Source organism: Sinocyclocheilus rhinocerous, unplaced genomic scaffold, assembly GCF_001515625.1.
Source record: "Sinocyclocheilus rhinocerous isolate Xijiao unplaced genomic scaffold, SAMN03320098_v1.1 scaffold519, whole genome shotgun sequence".
Taxonomy (NCBI): domain Eukaryota; kingdom Metazoa; phylum Chordata; class Actinopteri; order Cypriniformes; family Cyprinidae; genus Sinocyclocheilus; species Sinocyclocheilus rhinocerous.
Window position 1 is genome coordinate 118,410 of NW_015665048.1, and position 22,966 is coordinate 141,375.

General features: G+C 34.8%; 3 protein-coding genes and 1 pseudogene across 3 annotated transcripts in view; 1 reads left to right on the forward strand and 3 right to left on the reverse strand.

The window, feature by feature from the left end:
• The window catches only part of LOC107731075 (uncharacterized), a 6,312-nt gene extending 4,533 nt beyond the window's left edge, over nucleotides 1-1,779 (reverse strand). Inside the window, exons 1-4 of the mRNA XM_016542059.1 lie at nucleotides 1,660-1,779; nucleotides 1,443-1,466; nucleotides 970-990; nucleotides 197-295 (exon numbers count right to left, since the gene is read on the reverse strand). Of these exons, the coding sequence (XP_016397545.1) occupies nucleotides 197-295; nucleotides 970-990; nucleotides 1,443-1,466; nucleotides 1,660-1,678 (163 nt within the window). The 5' untranslated portion in view covers nucleotides 1,679-1,779. The remainder of the gene's footprint in view (nucleotides 1-196; nucleotides 296-969; nucleotides 991-1,442; nucleotides 1,467-1,659) is intronic.
• Nucleotides 1,780-4,935: 3,156 nt separating this feature from the next.
• LOC107731076 (uncharacterized) lies at nucleotides 4,936-6,291 on the reverse strand (annotated as a pseudogene).
• Nucleotides 6,292-7,900: 1,609 nt separating this feature from the next.
• Nucleotides 7,901-19,522, forward strand: LOC107731091 (3-hydroxy-3-methylglutaryl-coenzyme A reductase-like). The gene is made up of 19 exons (XM_016542078.1): nucleotides 7,901-7,966; nucleotides 8,809-8,995; nucleotides 9,294-9,405; nucleotides 9,752-9,839; nucleotides 9,921-10,005; nucleotides 10,602-10,707; nucleotides 11,091-11,197; nucleotides 11,298-11,417; nucleotides 12,246-12,370; nucleotides 12,453-12,786; nucleotides 13,593-13,787; nucleotides 13,869-14,027; nucleotides 15,059-15,216; nucleotides 15,327-15,432; nucleotides 16,110-16,280; nucleotides 16,468-16,608; nucleotides 16,827-16,985; nucleotides 17,059-17,213; nucleotides 18,612-19,522. The coding sequence occupies exons 2-19, from the start codon at nucleotides 8,828-8,830 to the stop codon at nucleotides 18,661-18,663; spliced, it is 2,541 nt and encodes an 846-aa protein (XP_016397564.1). The 5' UTR covers nucleotides 7,901-7,966; nucleotides 8,809-8,827; the 3' UTR covers nucleotides 18,664-19,522.
• A 1,832-nt stretch (nucleotides 19,523-21,354) lies between these two features.
• LOC107731087 (collagen type IV alpha-3-binding protein-like) overlaps nucleotides 21,355-22,966 on the reverse strand; it is a 36,694-nt gene continuing 35,082 nt past the window's right edge. Inside the window, exon 18 of the mRNA XM_016542073.1 lies at nucleotides 21,355-22,693. The gene's annotated coding sequence lies outside the window, so the exon portion shown is untranslated. The remainder of the gene's footprint in view (nucleotides 22,694-22,966) is intronic.

Sequence of the window (22,966 nt, forward strand, 5' to 3'; positions counted from 1 at the left end):
TTGCACACCTGAATATAAGGCGTTTTTCACTTCCATCCTTCATAGACAATTATATATAATTTATAAATGATTAAATACAAAACGAATAGTAGTTATTAAGATTGATGTGGTTTGGAATTGGTAAAATGTGCTTGGAAAAAAATATGATCAGAATATCAACGTGCCTAATAATTATGCACACACTATAAATACATACATTGTATTTCACGAGTTGTTGAAGGGTTTTCCTGGTTGTCCCCCACTGTCAACAGCACTGTGTTTGCTGTATGTTCAAAATCTGCATCATCATTTTCTCCTGTGAGTGAACATGCTTGAAGTTAAGACACATTCATGTTGGCCTGCTATTTCAAAAGTTTAGAATTTAAAGAAGTTATTCTTGATGTACTGCCAGTGTGCTTAAAAGAGCTGAGGATGCTTCAAACATGTGATTTGGTACATCAAAACAAGATAGATAAATTAAAACAATATTTTAATGATTTGACCATATATAGGGATGAATCTAATATTCATAATATGACTGCTTATTCTATGTCTGAAGTGTCTTATCTACAGGGTTGTGAAGTACTACAGTAATGAAGTAATAATAGCCTACTGCATTTTTTGGAATTTTGTACTGAAGTACTGCTGAGACTTTTTACATTTACAAAGTCATGCAGGACACTATGACTTTTGAAAAGTTACTTTAATATGAAAAACTCCTGGATTCTTGATCGCATCTATCAATTTCTAAATATGAGAAAGCTCACTTTAAAATTGAATTGACTTGCAATTTAATAATCTTTTGACTCAGTACATTATAACTAGAATTTATCAGTACTTTTTACAGCCTGATTGAGAACGTTAAAGATTTGGAATGCATATTTCTTGTTTGAAATTATTATCGGTCAATACTACTCTAAAATGCTACTTGGAAACAAATTAAGTTCTTAAACCAACTCTCAAAATGAACCTCCAAATTAGGCAACTTACCATCATCGTTCAAGAGAGGACCTGTAATAAGAAAAGGAGACAGTGTGACAACAGCCTGATTTGTACATTTAACCCTAAACTTCATACAATGATTTATCTCCGTAAATGTTTCACATTGTCATTTAACATTCCAGGAATTCCTCAATTAAGTTTTTATCATGTGTAGGCTACACATTTTCACATTCAGTTAGCTGTCTTATTTTTTTCCCAACCTTTTATGAAAAGAATTTATGAAATTATATATATATATATATATATTAAATTACACATTGTTCTTACAAATATTTCTTATTGGTATCTCCTTCTTTATGCATGTGAATGTTTATGTACTGTACATGCATGTCTTTCTTACAGCACTTTGTAAACACTAAAAAGGTTCTGTAAATAAATACATTACGTACATGCATACATACATAAGTTATGGTTAAGTAACGTTATTAATGTTTGCCATAATTATTTGAAGGAGAACTTACGCATTTCAGTCTCGTCACTGCGACCTGTCAAATACAAATAATCAAGTTTTGTTATTTAATATCATACTTGCATTAGTCGTTATATAGGCCATAATTACCAGATTATTATGCCTGACAAACGTTAATTCACTAGTGGAATTTACTGCAGGACACATTTACTTTCTCAAAGCAAGATCAAAAGTGAGAGTAAATCGTGTAGAAAGTAGAATTTACTGACCTCTACTTCTCCTCGCCATACTGCAGAGAATGAATAAAACATGCAATGAAGCAACAAAATATCAACTGTTTGAAAAACTCAAAATAAACCTATTTTGGGCCCAGGACGAACTTCCGCAAACAAGCCTGTTTCGAAAGTGAAAGAAACGAAACCCTGCTCGTGGCGTGCCTGTGCTGTCGCTAGTGATGTGACATGTGAACCGAGGCATCGGAGCTTGTGTGGAGAAAAAATGGGCGTGCTAGATGAGGCCTCGATTCGAAGCTTGTGTAGAAATCACGTGACCAATGACAAGCTTCACTTTCTGTCCAGTCACGTGCGCGATTTACTTTGCATGTCGGAATGTTCGATCCCCCAGATCTTACTTTACGAATATGTTTTAATTCGGACTTATTCAGTTACATTTTAGATACCCAGTCATACAAGTAATATGAAGAATACAAATGATTTCAGAAAAATGTAATATTTGTCATATGCAATTCATGTGTACGTTATTCTATTACATCATATTGATATTTGTGCTGGTATTAAATTGCACAGTTTAATGGGTAAATGAATTTATCAGAGACAGAAATTCAACAAACACACACACACTATAGGCTTTTATTTGTGCACGTAACTTGAATCGATCTGTGGAATATGTGGTAGATGCCTCGTCCTGCGGAGCGTCTTTCTCCCAAGTAGGATTTGAATCATCTTTTCATTATAATGATTGTTCATATAAGACATGCAGTGTGTGAAAACTACATATAAATATATTATGCCTGTTTAGCATTAGTAGGTAAACAGTCATTTACATATCCCTGGGTTGTAAATATTCATTGAAATGTTTGTTTACAAGTCATTATGTTGTCCATAGTTAACACCTGCAGGCGTTTTTAACATTCAGCCTCTCTCACTTTGAAGACATTCTGAAGAGTCTGTTAAATATTAAGTAAAACTTAAGCCTTAGAAAGCTGACTAATCATCAAACTGCCTTTTGTCCATTCAGAGAGAGAGGTATGTGTTCACTTCCACACTATGGAGCAAACAAATAAAAAACTACTTTAGTCGTTATATTTTACTGTGGTCGAAAAACAACAACAAACTTGATTTTAAGAGGATAGGTGATAGTAACTGAATGTGATTCAAAGTAGCTGTTGGTACCCAGAGATGGTAAAGGATTAAATCTCCAATCATTAGAGATAAGCAGACCAGCACCACCTCTTCCAGTCAGACGGGGAGTGTGGAAAATGAAATGATTGGAGAGTGCTGCAGGTGAAGCATTGTCCTCTGGTTTGATCCAGGTCTCTGTCAGGGCCATGAGGTTTAGCCTTGAATGACTAGTAATAAATGTAATGAAATCTGCTTTGTTTACAACAGACTGGCAATTCCAGACACCAATAGAAAAAGAAAGTAGTGTATTAGTGGACATAGGCAAAATGCGCAGGTTGTTAGGATTGCACTGCCTACAGTGTGTGATGCATGGTTTGCGAGTGGTAGAAATAGTAGGGATTTAAAAACACAAAGTAAAGACTGGTCATAAAAACTGTAACAGAAGCTAAATGAGTTGTAGGAAAGAGGATGAATAAGAAACAATACTCAAGTCACTTGCCAGTGTCCTTGCTCGGTGGAATCACACAGGTAGAGTCGCTGGTCTTTACACTCTTCAGTTTTCACACGAGGAGGGCTGCTGCAACCACTGCCGTGGTACTATACTAACCTTTTTTTATACCCGTCTGATAAATTGTAATTGAATTCAGCAAGACACACAGTACACAACAAAGGGCCAAGCAAGTGCACAAAACTGACAAGTCACGTGATGTAGCACAGGACCAAACACTTTTGTTCCATACAATTAAAAACAAAGCCATAAAATAAAATAATTTTAAAAACGGCATATATAATCATTTAAATAATGTACCAAGACACCTCACAGGGACAAGAACATTTGCATTTAGTTATTTTGCAGACGCTTTTATCCAAAGCGACTTACAACTGGGGAATACATAAAGCGATTCTTCTTAAAGAGGCAGACAGACACAGGAAGTGCCCGTAATACCAAGTTTTAGGCATTGTTCAAATAAGTACAAGCTAGAAAGGGAAGGAATCGTCTGCATTTGTGATCGGAGAAATGAGAAACTACAAACGCTACTCTATACTACTGAGAGTATGACTCACAGAAATAGATATTTTAAAGTATGGTAAAAAGAGAAAACCATTATTTAAATTTTTTTTTCTAAGTTTCACAATATTGTAGTTCTTTCTGTATTTATGATCAAATAAATGCAGACTTGATGATCATAAGCGACTTCTTTCAAAAACATTAAACGTGTCTAAAGTGATACTACTATACAAGTAAAAATATACAAATTTTAAAATGAAATGTTGTATAAATAAAAAGGTTAGGAATAATATATTGTTTCAAGTGCTTTTTATTGGGGGTGGGGGAGGTTATTTTGTATTCATAGCTTGTTATATTTACTTACATCAGGCTACTCTTTAATGTTAATGTATTGTTATTGTTGGCAGGGATGACTATGGGGACAGTATGTGGAAATCAGCATGGACCCATTTTAACTACTCCAAAATTGTATTTATTCCAGAGGGGTGGAAAAAATGCTTTAATATAAAGCACTGTCAACAAAACTAATGATTTCATAAAAATATAAAGAAAGAAACTGAAAATTCTGAAGATAATACCTAATATATGAAAATGCATATTAAAATAAACAATACATGAGGCTAATAGCAAAAACAAATTATAAAAAAAAACGGTATAAATATACGTAATTCACTATATGAGCACAGAAAAATGAGCTTGGCACTAGTTTATAGGCACAATTCATACAAACCTGCTCTGTATAAACTGGAATGCCATATCGTACATTTCAATGCTCTTTGCATTAAGCTATCATGTGACTTCAGAAAACTTAAAATATAGGCTAGTAAGGATTACTTTTATGATCCTTCATGGTGTCTTTCTCAGAGGTTGACAGATGGTTGCCATGAACTGTCACTGTCTGCAAGAAAGCAGCAGAGTAAGTTTGTTTGTGTTCCAAGCACAAGTCACACAGGTTTGGAGGACGAGTTAATGACAGAATTTTACTCATTTTTAATATCCCTTTAAGAGGAAACCTATAAAATCCTTAAACTCACCTCAGGGCAGTCTCAATCTATGGCCTGTGCTCACATTAAGACACTAAAAAAAGGAACAAATACTTTTGGATATTTTTTTATTATTATTTTTTTTAAGCATTTAGCTTTCAGAGAACGGCTGATTTTAATTGTAACAGTTTTTCAAATAGAGCTCTCACTATAAGGTGGCTCAAATTCCTTGCCGTTTCGTCTCACAGATTTCTGCGATTCACTGGCTTGTGAATAATCTCTGCTCTCCAGCTCTCCTTCACGATCAGGGGGCAGTGTTAAAGGATGATCTTTCAGTAGCCTATACAAACCTCCAATACTTGACTCATTTAATTAATAATAATGACTGAACAGATAACGGATAGTGAAAATCTCACCTAAAGCATTTAGGGTAGGGGATCTTTTTTTAGAGAAAGATTGATTGAATATAATAGTACCAAAATAGTGAATCATCTCTGTTGTTCAGCTCTTCTTCATTTTCATCTAGAGGCCTGCCCTTAGACACTATAATACACTTTTTTTTTATATAGAACACTGTCTGCGTACTCAAACCTCTAATGCTAATACCTGAATTGAATTGGCTGTAATGTATATTGAAAGTCACTGGCAGATAACAGTACAGATAACAGATGTTGAAAATACTCACCAGCAGACGGAGTAGCTGCTGTGGTCTGATAATGCTCAATGATTCGGATATCTCTCCGTGTCATTTCTCTCTCTGATCTCCAGCCGCTTCTGTCTTTCATCCAGTTCCTTGACTCTTCTATCCAGTTCTCTCTCTTTCTCACGCAGCTCTTTTTCTTTGACTTGTCTGGATCATATTGCATTCTAATTTTAATTTTGAAAGTAGAAATGCTTCTTTAACGTTTGCTTCAGTCAGATTACTTTGTAGTTCCTTCTTTAGATTTTCAGCACTTTCTTTATGTTCTGCCTATTCTCTTCTTAGTTTATTCTTCTTTTCCTCATACTCTGTTTGAAAATAATTTTCAGCTTTTCTGAAACACTCTAAATGATTTGTGAAAAAACGGCTGCTTTTCCACTGTGCCATTTGTCTCTGTTTTGTTAAATAACTGATGAACACTTTGGTCAGTGTTCTGTAAAATGTGGTATCTGCCTCCACACATCTTCAAACGGTAGTTATGTTTTGGATCATTGTGCTTAGCCTCATCTATAAATAATACCATGCAAGAGTCCAAGACCTCCTCCCCGAACACATCACTAAGAGCATGTAAAAGGTAATTCTCTCTACCAGAGTTTTTCCACATCTCTGTGTACTAACAGAAAGGCATGAGGCCCAGGAAACAACAGTGATTCAAAGTAGTCATTTTTCAGAGATTTGACACCATTTTTGAAAAAGAAGTATGATTTCAAGTGTTCCAGCCAATGGAATGGAGTTTTAATATTCCTGGGCTTCAATTCTCCAAATTGAAATGCATCCCTGTTCTCTCTTTCTCCCAGGATTGTGCCACATGCTTAATCCATGAGTGCATCCTCACCTCCAAGTAACATACATCTCTAATTTTCATTGGAGGCTGTGGAACATCCAGCTTCATCTGTCACTGTTCCATCTGTTAAAAAGAGTATAAAAACAAACAGACAAAAAAAAAACTGTATGAAAAATAGAAATTAATGCTTTTATTTGAGGTGTATGTGGCTTTTATACTGGAGCATTTGGTGTAGACCAGAGTCTTGTCTGCGCAGCATTTGAATTATGTATGAGTCATAACGAATTTTATTATTTTATGTACTAAAATTACACTTACATTTGATGGAATGGAATTCCATTATTCGCTATTGTGTGTTTTATGTAAAGTCTTTTCTCTTCACTAACTTCACATTTGCTACTTTGTCAGATTGTGCACAAACAAATATTTTGGAATGCATGTTATCTTGTTTTGAAAGAGTCAATACTCTAAAATGCTAATTGTAAACAAATACATTTCTTAAACCAACTCTCAAAATGTACCTCCACATTAAAGGGGTCATATGATGCTATTTTAAAGATCATTATTAGGGAGGGGTGTGGGGTTTTGAAAGTGAAAGTCAACAGACTGTTTTTAACCGGTTTTCTTAATCTTTAAGAATCTATTATTAAAACACTACATGAAGAAAAACAACTTGATGATCTTCTTAATCTTTCATAATAAAAAATAATAAAAGAACAAATTGCTCAATGTGCAAAATAGCTACGCATTTTATTTATTTATCTTTATTGAATGATTTAACATTTTACAGTAGTTTCCAGGTGGTGAAGACAAGAAAAAAGATGCAAAATTACAATGAAATAAATTAAAACAACAAAGAACTAAAAAAAAAAGCTAAATATAGAAACGCTTGCATACATTAATACACTTTACAGTTTTGTTGTTTATGAAATGAGGAGCACGGAGCGAGGAGACCCATTCAAACATACAGTATTTTAATAATATCCAAGGGAACAGGAAAACACACGTAGCAAAGGTTGACATGAACAATTCCAGACAAGGAAGAACAGAACGGGCTCGAACTCAAATAGGGCAGATAACGAGGGGCAGACAGGTGAGGAGGATAACTAATAACAAGGAACAGGTGACTAGTACTAATAATGAGAACAGGAACCAAACCGTGACATTGCTGAACTTCTGATTTTAGAATGTGTTGTTTCCAAAATAGCTACGTTTTTTAATTAAACACATGCTTAGGAAGAACAAATGTTGAAAAACATACACCAAGGAAAAAAGCCAGGGGTTCAAGGATGGCCAAACATAGCAATTATTTCAAGTGAGAGAGAGAAAAAGAAACATAAAAAAAAGTAAATAAATAAAAAATGAATAAAATAAATGAGCAGATCACATAACAATAAACACAATCTTTCCTACAAAACAATTTAATTATTAAATAAAAATTATACAAAAACACCAAAAAGTGAGCATACATTCAACATTTTAGTTGCCTTTTTGTTACTGCAGGTAAAATATTTATCGTAGATGTTAATATCTTCTTGAAAGTGGGGGGTAACTTTCATAAACCAAAGAATTTATATTCTACTCTTTGCATAAACTTAAAATAGCTGCGTCGTTATTTTACGTGATCTTGCTCATGACGTCGCGTTAGTGGGCGGTGCTTACGCGCTCTGGGCGTGTCTTGCGCAAGCCCGTTGAGGACGGGTTATGTCAATTACAGTCACCGAGGAGATCAGATAAGGGTATGTTATAATATTACCGAAATTACCACTTAAATCTTTAACTTCATTCTTAAATCTCTCACTTCACTCGCTATAAAGAGTTATCTTGACATTTTTAGGTATTATTATTGAATATGAGGCTCAATGACACAGCTGTGACTCCTTTAGCCTATGCTAAATTAGCTTAGCATGCTGTCAGCTCATCCCTTTTTGACTAACTTATAGCTTTTCGTTTTCTTTAATATGTGTTACAAAGGTAATATGATAATGTTGGTATGTTGATAGTCTCACCGATCACTATTATAGCTCAAATGATTATAAATGTGATCATGCTAATGCTAGTGAACCAGCCTCAGTTTGTCATCGCTCTTGTTAAAAAATAGTTTATTATTATTTGTATTATTAATGACAACTTTCGCTACTTTACTGATAGATGTGATTTATGAACGGATAAAGTTTAGTAAAGTACTAAAAAGTAATATTTTTTAAAGATATGACATTAACTGTTTAAATCCATTAAAATTAGCTAATGAAAAAGTTAACGAAAAGCTTAAAATAATTACTAACTGAAACAATAATATGAGAAAAGAGCAAAGAAAAGCACGTGAAAAGTAAAAAAAAAAAAGTTTATCATTGATTGACTGAATAATATTGACTGTTTTAATAATATTCTAAAGTATCTATCACTGTTTTTATTAAAATTGTCACACATTTTTGAGGATTTTGTTGGTTTCCACATGATGAGATTTGGGAAAGAGGAGTAAAATTGCTAAATTTAATTAAACTTTAATCTAAAACGCTTGTCAGTAACGTGGATGAGCTGCTGAGCTCAGTTTTGATCAGTTTGTGTGTTTTGTTGACAGGTGTCCCGCTGAAGCTGTGATGATGCTGTCACGTCTCTTCCGGCTCCATGGCCTGTTCGTCGCCTCTCATCCGTGGGAGGTCATCTTGGGAACGGTTGCTGTGACCATGTGTCTGATGTCCATGAATGCTTTCGCTACCAATGACCAGATCTGTGGCTGGAAGCATCAGTGTCCCAAAGTACAAGAGGTACACAGATCACATTTCAAATTATAAAATCATTAAAATGTTTTGTAGGACTCTCTTTATATATTTACACACAAGGTTATGGCTCGGTTCCTGTTTGGTGACTGTTTTATTACCTACTGAAGTCTAGCTCAGGTTGCAATGTTTGCTGTAAACTGTATACGTAGTTGTGAAGTATGATCTTTACTGAAACATGAAATTTTTATATATTATAGCATTTTTATATTGCGTATATTTTATATTACATAAAAACAAATATTAACATGTGATTTTTTTTTGTTTTTTTTTTGCACATTTTTAGAAAATTCTAAGCGGCGACATGAACATTTTAACCATTACGAGATGTGTAGCCATAATTTACATCTACTTCCAGTTCAAAAACCTCCGTCAGCTCGGCTCCAAATACATTCTGGGTGAGTTTCTTTCTCTGAAACTTATTTACTTTTGTAATGTGACATATTTCTAAGTGAAATAGCATATTTAAAGAGGAAAAAATGTTTAAGACAATTGACATTTTAGAACTTGATTAAATGGTGAAATTTGTTTCTACAAATGGTTGAAAAATACAGTACTTGATGAAATATTATGAAGACCAACATGTTTTTCTTTAGAATAAACATGCATTGATTAATTATTCACAGTTAAGGATAAGGAACATGAATTTCGATGTTGTGTTGAATTTATCAACTCATCTTAACCATTCATATTATAAAAAGTACTGTATTTTATTGTAATGTTGTGTGTGTGTTTTGTGTCCAGGTATCGCTGGTCTGTTCACCATCTTCTCCAGCTTTGTGTTCAGTACCGTGGTCGTTCAGTTTCTGGGCAAAGAGCTCACAGGACTGAAGTATGAATCTCATCTGTCTCTCATATCCATGTCCTCTGTGTCATGAGTTTGTCTCTAAACGGTCTCGTCATGTTCCTGCAGTGAGGCTCTGCCATTCTTCCTGTTGCTGATTGATCTGTCTAAAGCCTGCACACTGGCCAAGTTTGCTCTCAGCTCAAACTCACAGGTACAAAAATATGATTTTGCTGCAATAAATATAAAACAGCAATGAATATTGCATTTTGTTTTTCATGTTTTTTTGTTTTACTTGAGCATGTAGACGAGTCCCAAATTACTTTCTGAGTGTTATATATTTTTTTATATATAAAATTTTTTGTATTTTTAGTCAGTTTAAATGATTTCTGTGAATCAGTTCAAGTGGTCCATTTTAAATAAGTAGTTTCGATATAGATTATGCAAATTATTGGTGTGTTGGCATCATCACTGAAGTGAACATTATAGAAAATGAACAAAAAAATGCACATAAAAAAAGGATTCAAGTGGATATTGCTGTTTGTTACTATTTGTTATAATCAGGATAATTATAGTTTACTAAAACAAAAACCATTAAATAAATATATAAACAAAAAAATCTTATTTCTTAACTTCATTTAGCTTGACTTTATGTACTAAAATAATATTAATAATGTTTTTAATATATGGACATATTTTTTAAAAAACTAATAAAAATGACAAAAACACAACAAAATTACTATAAAATTAAAATAAAAAAGGAATGTAAAAATGAAAACTAATTCATATAAATGTAACATAAATGCACAGGAGGAGGTCAGAGAGAATATCGCTAAAGGCATGGCCATCCTGGGTCCCACATTCACCCTGGACGCAGTGGTGGAGTGTCTGGTCATCGGTGTGGGAACAATGTCTGGTAAGTTAAAGCTGCATGTCTCATTGAGTCTCTTTTGCATTCTCTCTTTAATTTCAAATTTTTTTCTAAATAATTTGACAAATAAAAAAGTTGGGCTACCATGGGCATATAAACCTGGATGATTTAGTGATTTGATTGCATGGTGTGGAAAAGTCATGGAAAATGGTATAGTCTTGTAAGTAATGTAAATATTTTTAAAATTTACAAAAATATTTATTTTCAGTCTATAATATAACTTCTAAAAATCCTTATTCAGTAATTAATAATGACTGGAAAAGTCATTGGTTAAAAGTCACTGGAACCCTTAAAAATGTGATCCTAATCTGGCTTCAAACTTTCAAGTTATGCATCTTTCACTGTAACTACTTCCTGTCTGATTGCAGGTGTGCGTCAGCTGGAGATCATGTGCTGTTTCGGCTGCATGTCGGTTCTGGCCAATTACTTTGTGTTCATGACCTTCTTCCCTGCCTGTGTGTCGCTGGTGTTAGAGGTCAGTGTGTTTGTTTGTAGCGCTTGTAAGATGTTCTGTATAACATAAACTCAGATGTGAGTGAGCGTTGACCCCAGTCACTCCCCCCTGTCTTGTCCAGCTGTCCCGTGAGAGTCGCGAGGGCCGGCCCATCTGGCAGCTCAACCATTTCGCTCGTGTTCTGGAGGAAGAAGAGGGAAACAAACCAAACCCCGTCACTCAGAAAGTCAAAATGATCATGGTGAGTTCAGGAAACATCAGGCTTACAATAATGTAATACACTACCGTTCAAACATTTGGGGTCCGTACATTTTTTAATTAATACTTCTATTCATCAAGGACACATTAAAGGGTTAGTTCACCCAAAAATGAAAATTCTGTCATTAAGGTGCGGCTGACACAGAACAACATAGGCTGTTTACGTTCAGTGGATACTCTCCAAAATGGCACCAGGGTGACGCAGAGGAGACGAATAGTTGAATAAAGTCGCTGTTATTTTTTTTCTTTTGTGCACAAAAAGTATTCTCGTAGCTTCGTAATATTGCGGTTGAACCTCTGATGTCACATGGATTATTTTACATCTCCTTGCAACGTTTCTGAACCTTGTTCGAATGATAGAATTTTCATTTTTGGGTGAACTATCCCTTTAAATGAATCAAAAGTGACAAAGACATTTATAATGTTAAAAAAATCAGTTTAAAATAAATTGTTCTTTTGAAATTTCTATTCATCAAAGAATCCTGAAAAATAAATGTATCACAGTTTCCACAAAAATGTTCAGCAGCACAACTGTTTTCAACATGAATAAAAATCTGAAATGTTTCTCAAGCAGCAAATCAAAATATTAGAATGATTTCTGAAGATCATGTGACACTGAAGACTGAGTAATGATGCTGAAAATTCAGCTTTGATCACAGCAATAAATTACATTTTAACCTATATTCACATAAAAATTTATTTTAAATGGCAAAAAAAAAATCACAATATGACTGTTTTTACTATATTTTTAATTAAATAAATGCAGCCTTACTGATGTCTATTTGACTGTTCTGGTTTTTGTTTGCTTCAGTCTTTGGGTCTGGCGCTGGTTCACGCTCGCAGTCGACTCGTGACTGAATCTCCGACACACAACATGAGCAGTTCAGACGTGGTTCTGCCTGCACCGAACATGGAGTCCGACAGAACCATGTCCAGGTACGAGCTGAGAAACATGACACGGTTGAGAATGAAAACTCCTCTATTCAATCATTAATAATAATCTCCTTCTTTCTCTCAGTGTGGATCTGGAGCAGGTCATCACGCTCTCTCTCGCTCTGTTACTGGCGGCCAAGTACGTGTTTTTCGAGCAGGCCGAAACAGAATCCTCTCTGTCTATTAAATCCCATGTGGCCACACCCAACTGCTTCCTGACCAATAGGAGAGGAGGAGAGGAGTGCTGTCAGAGGGATTTGGCCCCGCCCAAAGCCCTGATGGGGGTCCCTACGAATAAAACTGATCAAGAGCCGCTTGATCTATCAGACGGAAACAGTGAGGAGGAAAAAAACGATGAGCTCCAGTCTCACCAGCGCCGCCCTGTGGACGAATGTCTGATGATTCTTAAAGACCCCAAAGTAATTCGTCAGTCAGTCACATGCATGTTAACTGATCTTAAAACTTCATGTGCTTTGTTAGCTCTTTCTTCACTTGTTCATTTTATATGATTTATTCATTGTTTTGTTTTCTCGTGTTTATTAATGGATTTGTTTTTCCTTTTTTTAAATTTTTTATTCCTTACATTTGTTAATTTATTGTTTTTTTAATCTTTTCTTTGTTTTAATGATTTATTCTTTTTTTTTTTTGTATTTTCTTTTGGACATTCATTCTCTAACTTTGTTTCATTTGTTCATTCTTTGATCTTTTGTTCACTATTTCTGTCACTTGTTCTCCTGTTCTTTCTTTCTTTTGTTCATTTGTTCTTGTTTCTGATATTTTTTTAATTTGTTTGTTTGTTTGTTGTTCCATTCATTCTTTTTTTTAGTTATTCCTTTCCATCTATTTGTTCATGTATTGATTTATTCAGTTTTTTTGCACATTAATTCTTTTTCATGTTTTTTTTGTTTCTTATATCTGCTTTTGTCTGTTGTTTGTTTACTTTTTTTTCTTCTTTTGTTAATTCGTTCTTTGTTTTGATTTGTTTATTAATTTGTTTTATTCATTTTTTTTTTTGGTTTCTGATGTTTGTTAATTTGTATTTTTGTATTTGTTTATTTGTTCTTCCATTTGTTCTTTTTGTTTCTTTTCTTCCATTTTCTTTCTTTATATAATTTATTCATTTTGTTTCTTTTTTGTGTCTTGTGATTGTTAAAGACCCTGAAGTTATTAGTCAATAATTAACCAAACTTCATGTGATTTACATGATCTTTTTGTCTTTTTTCAGAGAGGGGCTCGTTGCCTGACTAACGCTGAGGTGATGGCATTAGTGGAGTGCAGGGGCATTCTGGGATACCGTCTGGAAGCAGTGATGGAGAGTCCAGAGAGAGGTGTGGCCATACGCAGAGAAATGCTGTCCGCCAAACTCCCGGACGCGTCTGCGCTGGAGAACTTGCCCTACAGACACTACGATTACTCGAAGGTGCTGCTCCGGAGATCCAGGGTCACATGTGTGATGACGTCACAGCTGAATGGATGTTTAATGTTGTTTCCTCGTTCTCAGGTGATTGGCACCAACTGTGAGAATGTGATTGGCTATGTACCTGTGCCAGTGGGCGTGGCTGGACCACTCCTATTGGACCGGAAAGAATTCCACGTCCCCATGGCAACGACAGAAGGCTGTTTAGTGGCCAGCACTAACCGAGGATGCAGAGCCGTTACAGTGAGTCATGTGGTTATTTTATTTTAATAAAGTAAATATATAATGAGTAAAAAGAGAAAAAACCCAAAAGAAATAAATGAATGACATTCTACTACTATTCCATTTCTATTTCTGTTCTTTCTTTTGCTCGTTCATTTGTTCTTTCCTTGGCTGATTAATTGATTCTTTTGTTAATTTGTTTTGATTTATGTTTATTAATTTGTTTGCTTGTTCAGGCATTCTTCATTTTGGTTTCTGGTGTATATTCATTTGTTTGTTTGTTCTTTCATTTGTTGCTTTGTTGTTTCTTTTCTTTGATATTTTCATTTATTTGTTGTTTATCCTCTTCTTTCTTTTGTTGATCTTTTTCATTTTTAATTACTTTTGCACATTCGTTCTTTTTTTTTTTTTTTTCTTTTTTTTTCTTTTATTTTTTTTTTTTTTTTTTTTTTTTTCATTCTTTTACTTTCATTTTTTTTTTTGATTTATTTTTGTTCACTATTTCTGTTTTTTTGTTCTTGTTTTTTCCTTGTTTATTTTTTCTTTGTTTTGATTTCTGTTGTTTATTAATTTGTTTGTGATCATTCTTTTTTTATATTTATGTGTATCTGTTCTTCCATTTGTTCTTTCTTTCACTTTAATTTCAGTTTCTTACTTTCATTTGTTCATTTATTGATTATTTTTTCCCTTTGTTGATTTATTCATTTTATTTTGCACATCGTTTTTTTTTCTTTTGATTTGTTCTTTGTTTGATCTTCTGTTCATTCTGTTTCAAGTTTTACTTCCTTTTTTGTTGATTCATTCTTCTGTTCTTCCATTTTTTGATGTTTATTCTTTTGTTTTTTCCGTTAGTTGATTTTTTTTCATTGTCTTTCTGCTTATTTTTAAAAATTAACATTTTTAGAATTCTTTCATTGTTGTGTTCCTGTGTTCTTTGTTTTGTTGACATATCCATTGTATTTATTTTATTTTGCACAATCATTGATTGGGTTTCTTTCTCTCTGCTGTTAAGTGTCTCCTCACTAAACGCTGTTTCTCTGGTGTGTCTGTAGTTGTCGGGTGGCGTGAGCAGTCGTGTTCTGGCGGATGGAATGACTCGAGGGCCGGTGGTTCAGATGCCGTCGGCGTGTCGAGCGGCGGAGGTCAAGGGCTGGCTGGAGAGTCCAGAAGGGTTCAGTGCCATCAAACAGGCCTTCGATCACACCAGCAGGTCAGAGGGCAAAGGTCACCTACAGAAGAAATCTAATATAGCGCTGCTGTGGGATAGTTTCCAGTGCTCAGGATAACTTCAGCTCTGACATAGCTCTGTGTGTTTCTCAGGTTTGCTCGTCTGGACCGGGTGCAGGCCAGTTTGGCCGGGAGGAACCTGTACATCCGCTTCCAGTCTCAGACCGGAGACGCCATGGGCATGAACATGCTGTCAAAGGTGTGTGTGATGAACCAGAGCTCGAGCGTCTCTTGTATTACAGCAGATTTATGGGTCACAGAGGAGATGACCTTTACTCCTGTACTGACTATAATAGATGTTCCTGCTCTATTTGAAATGCACTATTATATTAAAATACATACCTTTACCAATATGAGGGCAGTGACGCAATCATAGGAAAACTTATTTCTATAAACACAATCCAATGACAGCTTTCAGTTAATTTTTCTTAAGTAATATATAATATTGGCCATAAATTAATTTTTTTCACATTTTATTTAGCAGTCTCATATCAAACAAAATGATAATAATACGAACATTATATTATATATAAATATTATATATTGTATATATATTTTCCTATAATAATAATTACAATTATATAGATGATACATATAAATAATAATTGAAAGTAGTACACATTTTTTCTTATTTTCTAAATGCGTAACAAGTTTACAAATATTTATATTTATTTTATTGTTCAATTATTACATATCGAAACAATAATAATAATAGTTGCTTATGTTTTTGTGACATGAAGGTTTCGAGGTACAATGGTTGTGTTTTTTGGTCTGTGTAGGGAACAGAACAGGCTCTGAGCAGACTTCAGGAGCGTTATCCTTATGTTTTGGATGAAGGTTTCGAGGTACAATGGTTGTGTTTTTTGGTCTGTGTAGGGAACAGAACAGGCTCTGAGCAGACTTCAGGAGCGTTATCCTGACATGCGTCTGCTAGCCGTCAGCGGGAACTACTGCACCGATAAAAAACCAGCCGCTGTCAACTGGATCCACGGCAGAGGAAAGTCCACCGTGTGTGAAGCCGTCATACCGGCACGAGTCGTCGGAGAGGTCAGAGCGGTTTAAGATCTGAGTTTGCTAAGGGAAAGATAGCTACTGTTCCTCTAGGGGGCGACAAGAAGCCAAAAATCTCAGGATGTTTCACTTTAAAGTGTACAAATGTATCCTTCTAAATCAGTTGAGTGCATGAAATGCAAATGGAAATCCAAACTTTAACATCAGTTGACTGTGTTTGCAGGTGTTGAAGAGCAGCACAGCGGCTCTGGTGGAGCTGAACATCAGTAAGAATCTGGTGGGTTCAGCGATGGCCGGAAGCATCGGGGGTTTCAACGCTCATGCGGCAAACATCGTAACAGCCATTTACATCGCCTGCGGACAGGTGCGTGAGACCTACAGCTCTTAATATGACATTTGCTTTATTATTACACATTCCTGATCATATTGTCTGCAATTTATCATGTTATGCATTGTGAATATTAGAGTTTATAATAATGTATGCATTTATAAAATTATATTAATTAAAAATATAACATATTTACTATCCATTATTATATGATTGCTATATAATTTGTCTGTATTGTTTATATGTTTGTGTAGGATCCGGCGCAGACGGTGGGCAGCAGTAACTGCATTACTCTGATGGAGTGTGTCGGGACGGATGGAGAGGATCTGTATTTGTCCTGCACGATGCCGTCATTAGAGCTGGGAACTGTGGGAGGAGGAACCGGGCTGCCCGCACAACACGCCTGTTTACAGGTAACACACACACACACACTTGAACAACACGAGCTCTAGATGAGCTAAACGCCCTTCTCTGTGTGTTGATCAGATGTTGGGAGTTCACGGCTCCAGCGATCAGTGTCCCGGTGAGAACTCGCGGACGCTGGCGCGGATCGTCTGTGCCACGGTTCTGGCCGGAGAGCTCTCTCTGATGGCCGCTCTCGCCGCCGGACACCTCGTCAAGAGTCACATGACTCACAACAGGTACAGCACACTCCTGTATCGATAATTTGAGCGGTGACATAAGCATACAAAAATCTTTCCTTTCTATAAACACAAATGACCTTTAATTCTTTTTTTATATTCTACATATTTGTGATCATAAATGTTTTATTTTTAATTCGCATTTAGTCTTCTCAGAAACAAAGTAGGAGAGAGATAGTGGGGTGGGATCGGGAAAAGTCCTCGAGTCGGGATTCGAACTTGGGACGCCTGTAGCGCAACAGCTCTTTATGTCAGCGCACTGCCCTCAAGGCTATTGGCGCAGACACAAGAATTACTTTTAAATATTGTTTATTATATTAATACAGTTATTATTATTGACAATTTATTAATATTTACATTACATGATTTTACGTTGTTTTGGAATGACCTAATATTAAAAATTTTATTCAATTTCTAGTATTTTTATATATATATATATAATTTTTATTAGGGCTGTCAGTTTAACGCGTTAACTTAATTTAATTAGTTATGTAAAAATAACGCGATTAAAATATCTTAATGCCGTTAACGCAGTGGCCCCGCCCCCAGACCTGTACATCATCTTACATTTCATACAGATGACTGTTGACAAATATGATGCAGGGAAATAACTCCATAAATGCAGTTATGCCCTAAAATTCAAGATATTGTGGCAAAAATGCCCCTGTATGAGATTTTGTCTCATAATTATATCATACGATATCAGCAGCAAGAGCAATATTACATAAGTGCTGATTTTGTCCCGAATATCACAAGTTTAAATGTGATTTTATACAACAATTCAGTAAATAAGTTGATATTATGTTATATTTTAAACACAATATTGAGTTTTTGCTCAATTTTGCAGAAAACATATTACCTTTAAAGCCATAGCAGAACTGTTGTGCATCTCCGAGCAACACAGTGGTGTTTAGTTTCTGAATGAATCCATGTTTTGAACGAATCATTTGAATCAATGATTCAAAGGTCCATCCATAAAGAGAACCGTGTACTTCATTCCTGAATGAATCAACCGTTTGAACGAATCGAATGAAGACATTTACCGCCTCCTGCTGGCAGATTTAGTTTATTATTTAGAGTATCATTTCATAAAAAAATAAAAATAAAAAACATTAAAGGGATAGTTCACCCAAAAAAAAAAAAATGTCATTTACTCACCCTCATGTCGTTTCAAACCTTTCTTTTGGACACATTATAGAATAAATATATATATATATTAATATATAGTTAACATTACATATATATTGCATGATTTGACCCGTTGTTTCTTTCCAAATTGTCTAGTAATATTAACATTATTGCATTTATAATATTAAGATATTTATTAATATTTGTATTGCAGTATGATTTTACATTATATTGTTTTGTTTAGATTCTAAAGTGTTTTTACTCTAACAGGTCAAAAGCCAATCTTCGAGAGCCTGAACCGCAGCCGAATGAAGCTTCCTGAAGCACAGAGAACTCTGGGAAACGGAGTCTTGTGTGGTTTCTCGTGAAGACACGGCCTGCAGGAGTGACAGATGTCTGGAGGACTTCTCTTCTGTGAAGCAGCTGGGAAATACTAATGCTTGATGTTTGAGTTGTGCCTCGTTTTTGTAAGGCGGCTACAAGAGTAAATGAGCGAGATGCTGCTGCGTTTGTGACTCGATTGCTGCTCTTTTCGCTCAATCTGTGTCTGTTTAGTCTTGCACTAAAAGCCAAAACCGTTACTTGCTCAAGATTTGTCAAAACCTGGTACAAACTGAAGTCAAAACAAGTCAAAGTTTATATTGCTTGATAGTGAAAACTGCAGAAAATGGGTCGTGAAAACAGTTTTTTGCACACAGGTGGAACATTTCTAGACTAAATCATGATCTCGGATCAGAGTTTGATGGGGATTTTGCAGTTTGGATCTTCAGTCTCTGAATGAATGTATTTAATTAATGTGTTTAATTGATCACGCCAAACTCACTGTGACAAACTCCACTGACGGACCTTATAAACGAGGTGCTACTGTACTTTAATAATAGTCAGAGTGTGAATGTGGATGTTATGTGTGTAAAGAAATGGGTCTGATGGTGTTGCGTTTCTGTTGCCTCTGTATGAATTCATGACTTTTTGTCAACAAAAGCAAATCCTTTCGCTTTCTGACCATAGAGAGTGCTGATGAAGCCATATCTGTCTTTCAAACTTGCTTTGTCTTGCTTATTTCTTGCTAAACCACTGATCAGATGAGCATATTTTAAAATTATCACAGTATTTTTGATAATTAACTGTTTTAAAAGAATTAAACTGGACAAATGAACATGAACAGAGTATTATTTGTATCCTGTGTACAATGTTTTTTGTTTTTTTACAAGAATTACATATAAATTTAGAGAGACTTTATTTAAATTTAGTCCTTGTTTTGTCATTTCACATTAATAAATCGACTAAAATAGCATCACATTTTTTTTAAAGCCCAAGATTATTTATACATAGTATTTTATGTATTCATTTAATTTGCATTTTTACTTGAACATATCTGAGGTTCGCCAAAAAAAAAAAAAAAATCTGAGGTTCGCTTATACTTAAAAAATATATATTTTTTTCATATATTTGCCAGTTATTTTCAACACTCATTTTGAAATGATCTGTTTTTATTGGGCGGCTTGTCGGGGCTGAACGTTTTAATGGTACAAAGACCTTTCAAAAGATTAAAGAAAAATAGGATTTTTCTTGCCTTGACAACTTTCAAATCTGCAGTTTAATTCAAGTATGCTTGCAGAATAGGGAGGGGCTACACGTATCGCTCCGCCCACGGCACATTTCATTGGTTAGTGGCAAAGTAGTCAATAACAGACTGTGTAACCGTGACCATTTACATGTTTAACAAGAAATGAAGTATTACAAATAAGCAAAATGTATTATAAATCAATCAATAATCTACCCTTTAAACAATATCTGAATCAAATACTGAGGTTGCATGTGAAAAATCACTTATTTGAGAGTTTTAAAACTCCTAAATAAAAGAGAATATGAATCCAAACAAGCATTAATTGCACAAAGAAATTAATGACACAAGAGTCAGAGGTGCAGAAAGATGTCAATCATTTTATTCCTCTACACAGGGCCGCGGTGCCACCCTCTATTCACAGTACATGTTCATCCTTACACCTTTAGTGTGACACGTTATGTACACGAAACATCTGAACCCCAACGACATTACATTCAGTGCAAATGCAACTAATAACACACTAGACTGTATTAGACGGCCGCACACACAAGCAGAACGCCTCTCCTGATTGGCTGTTTCCTCCAATCAGCAAACGCTCACCTCGCTGGGGAAATCAGGTGTACGTTTGTTAAAGCAACACATTCAGCTTTCCGGTGGATTCGTACATTCGGGTTCAGCGAGTGTCTGGAATGGTTAAGTTGTAGGAGTGTGGCGTTTTATAAATCGTAAATACTCAGATGTTGCTCTACGGTGTCTTTAACAGTCTATCATGGGAACAGTTAGACCGATGAAAATGTTTAGCAAAAAATGTACAAGCTCTTGTCGTTTTGCAAAAAAATATTTTCTTGCTCATTTTTTTTGGGGGGGGTCTCGTTTTCCAGTATAAATATAAAAAAATTCTTAAATCATCAAATTGATTGGAGATGCAAAATATCGGCAAACATTTTTTGAAATATTTATCAAAATTAAGTGAATTTATGCTTAAAAAAACATGTCAGAAAATATAAAAAAAATCTATTTTGTTCAAAGGGAAAACAAGATTTTTTTATCCCACTGACATATTTTCTTGTTTTAAGCATAAACAAATTTGATCAAGTCATTTTACTTACTGTAGATGCAAAATGTATGCAAACATTTTCTGAAAAATTAATGTCAATTAAGTGAATTAAAACAATAATATTTGGCAGTGGGCTAAAAAATAAATTTATTTTAAAGGGAAAAATATATATTTTTAACCCCACTGAGAGATTTTTTTTCTTATTATTTTAAGAATTAACACTTTTTTTTTCAGAAAACAAGACTAATAACTAACTAACATCTTAAGAAATTGTATTTTATACTGTAGATGCAAAATGCAAACCTTTTCTGTAAAATAGATCAAAATGAAGTGAAATCATCCTTAAATCAAGAAAAATATCAGTCAGTGGGCTAAAAATATTTAATTCAAAGGGGAAACAAAAAGAACTGAATATTTTTGTTTTCTTATTTTAAGCATAAAATAATATACCCCACTGACTCTTGATTTAAGCATAATTCTTTAAGAAAACGACTTAATATCTTAATTTTGCTTCTCAAATAAATGTATCTTGATTCAAGAATTTGTAGATATGTTTACTGGGAAATGAGACAAAAATACTGAGCAAGAACATATTTGCCAGTTTGTGCCTTGTAAGATTGTTTATTAATGCTTGAGATTTAGTTTTTCACTTTAGAAGAATAAATTTAATTAGGAAAAAATAAATAAATGCAACTAATTCTACCTGATCTACAGCTACGTATCATCTACGCCCCAAATTTGAACCGCATCTCCCTGTTGGACAGTGAATTTGATTGGCGTCAGGGCTCCTCCAATAAGAGGATGCTCTTCTGACGACTCAGTCTGATTGCAAAATCACGTTTAAATAATAACTCGAGGTAAGAAATCATTATGAAATGATCTTTGTATAAACACTACAGGACGCCAGGTTGGTTTGTGGCTGTAGTTCGGATATAACGGACGTGGACGGTACGATCAGCAAGATCAATAATGAGGCACTTTTCTAGAAATGTTTGAGTCGGTACACACCTCTCAGTCTCACACACACACACACACACACACACTAAGGCATATGGAGTCGGATTAGTCAGGTAAAAGCATCGATTGACGGTCTGAAGCTATAATGAAATTATATACAAATAATCTGCACGCAAACCTTTTCTGACATATTAAAAATTTCTGCCGGTTCCGATCGATCTGGAATTGTGCTACGGTACATCAGCTGCTGAGACACGGATATAACTAAATCAAGAGAGAAATGAAACGTCTCCTCGTCAGCGGCAGATACTGCACTTCATAAAAAGAGAGACGGCCAACATCGAGACGAAAGACAGGTTCATAGAGTTCACTCACAAACATGCCTTTGATTTCCCCAAAGAACAATTATACGAGGACAACGAAAGCAAAGCTGAAATGTTTGACTAAAACAGAGCCGGTCTCATGTGTTCAGCTTCAAAACTCTCCGTTATATATAAACTTACTTACATACATACATATATATTCATATCAATACAGATCTCTGCCAGAAAACATGGGACAGACATTGGTGTTTGGCATCTCTAGTCCTCTGTCTGTGTGAGCTAGTGTGGCGCTATAGAACGGCATCAAGCGTCTACCGATGGGCCGCCGCCGCCGCTGCCGGGGCTTCCTGTGGAGAAGGGACGCGATGAGTCTTCTGTGTCGCTAGAGGGCGCTGTAGCTAGAGGAAGTGTGTGGGACTGGAGGCGCTCCGGCACACCCACGGCAGAACTGCAAACAATTAAAAATAACGAATTTCATTAAAAAAATTTTTTAAAATAATATTAGTAAAAATAATAGTAGTAAAAAATAGCAATAACTAAAAAACAATAATAATATATTAAATATATAATTCATAGAAATAAATAGTAAAAATAACAATAATATAATAAGATTAATAATAGTAAAATAATACAAATATTATTATTATTAGATATAGAGTACCATAACTAATAAAACACATAATTACAACAACAATACCAATAGTAATAATAAAAAATAATA

What these genes read in the sequence shown, in the direction of transcription:
- LOC107731091 (XM_016542078.1), top strand. Translation starts at nt 8,828, where the DNA reads ATGATGCTGTCACGTCTCTTCCGGCTCCATGGCCTGTTCGTCGCCTCT. An exon ending in AAAGAGCTCACAGGACTGAA is followed by an intron (nt 9,840 to 9,920) that starts GTATGAATCTCA and finishes ATGTTCCTGCAG; the next exon opens with TGAGGCTCTGCCATTCTTCC. An exon ending in CGGTGTGGGAACAATGTCTG is followed by an intron (nt 10,708 to 11,090) that starts GTAAGTTAAAGC and finishes GTCTGATTGCAG; the next exon opens with GTGTGCGTCAGCTGGAGATC.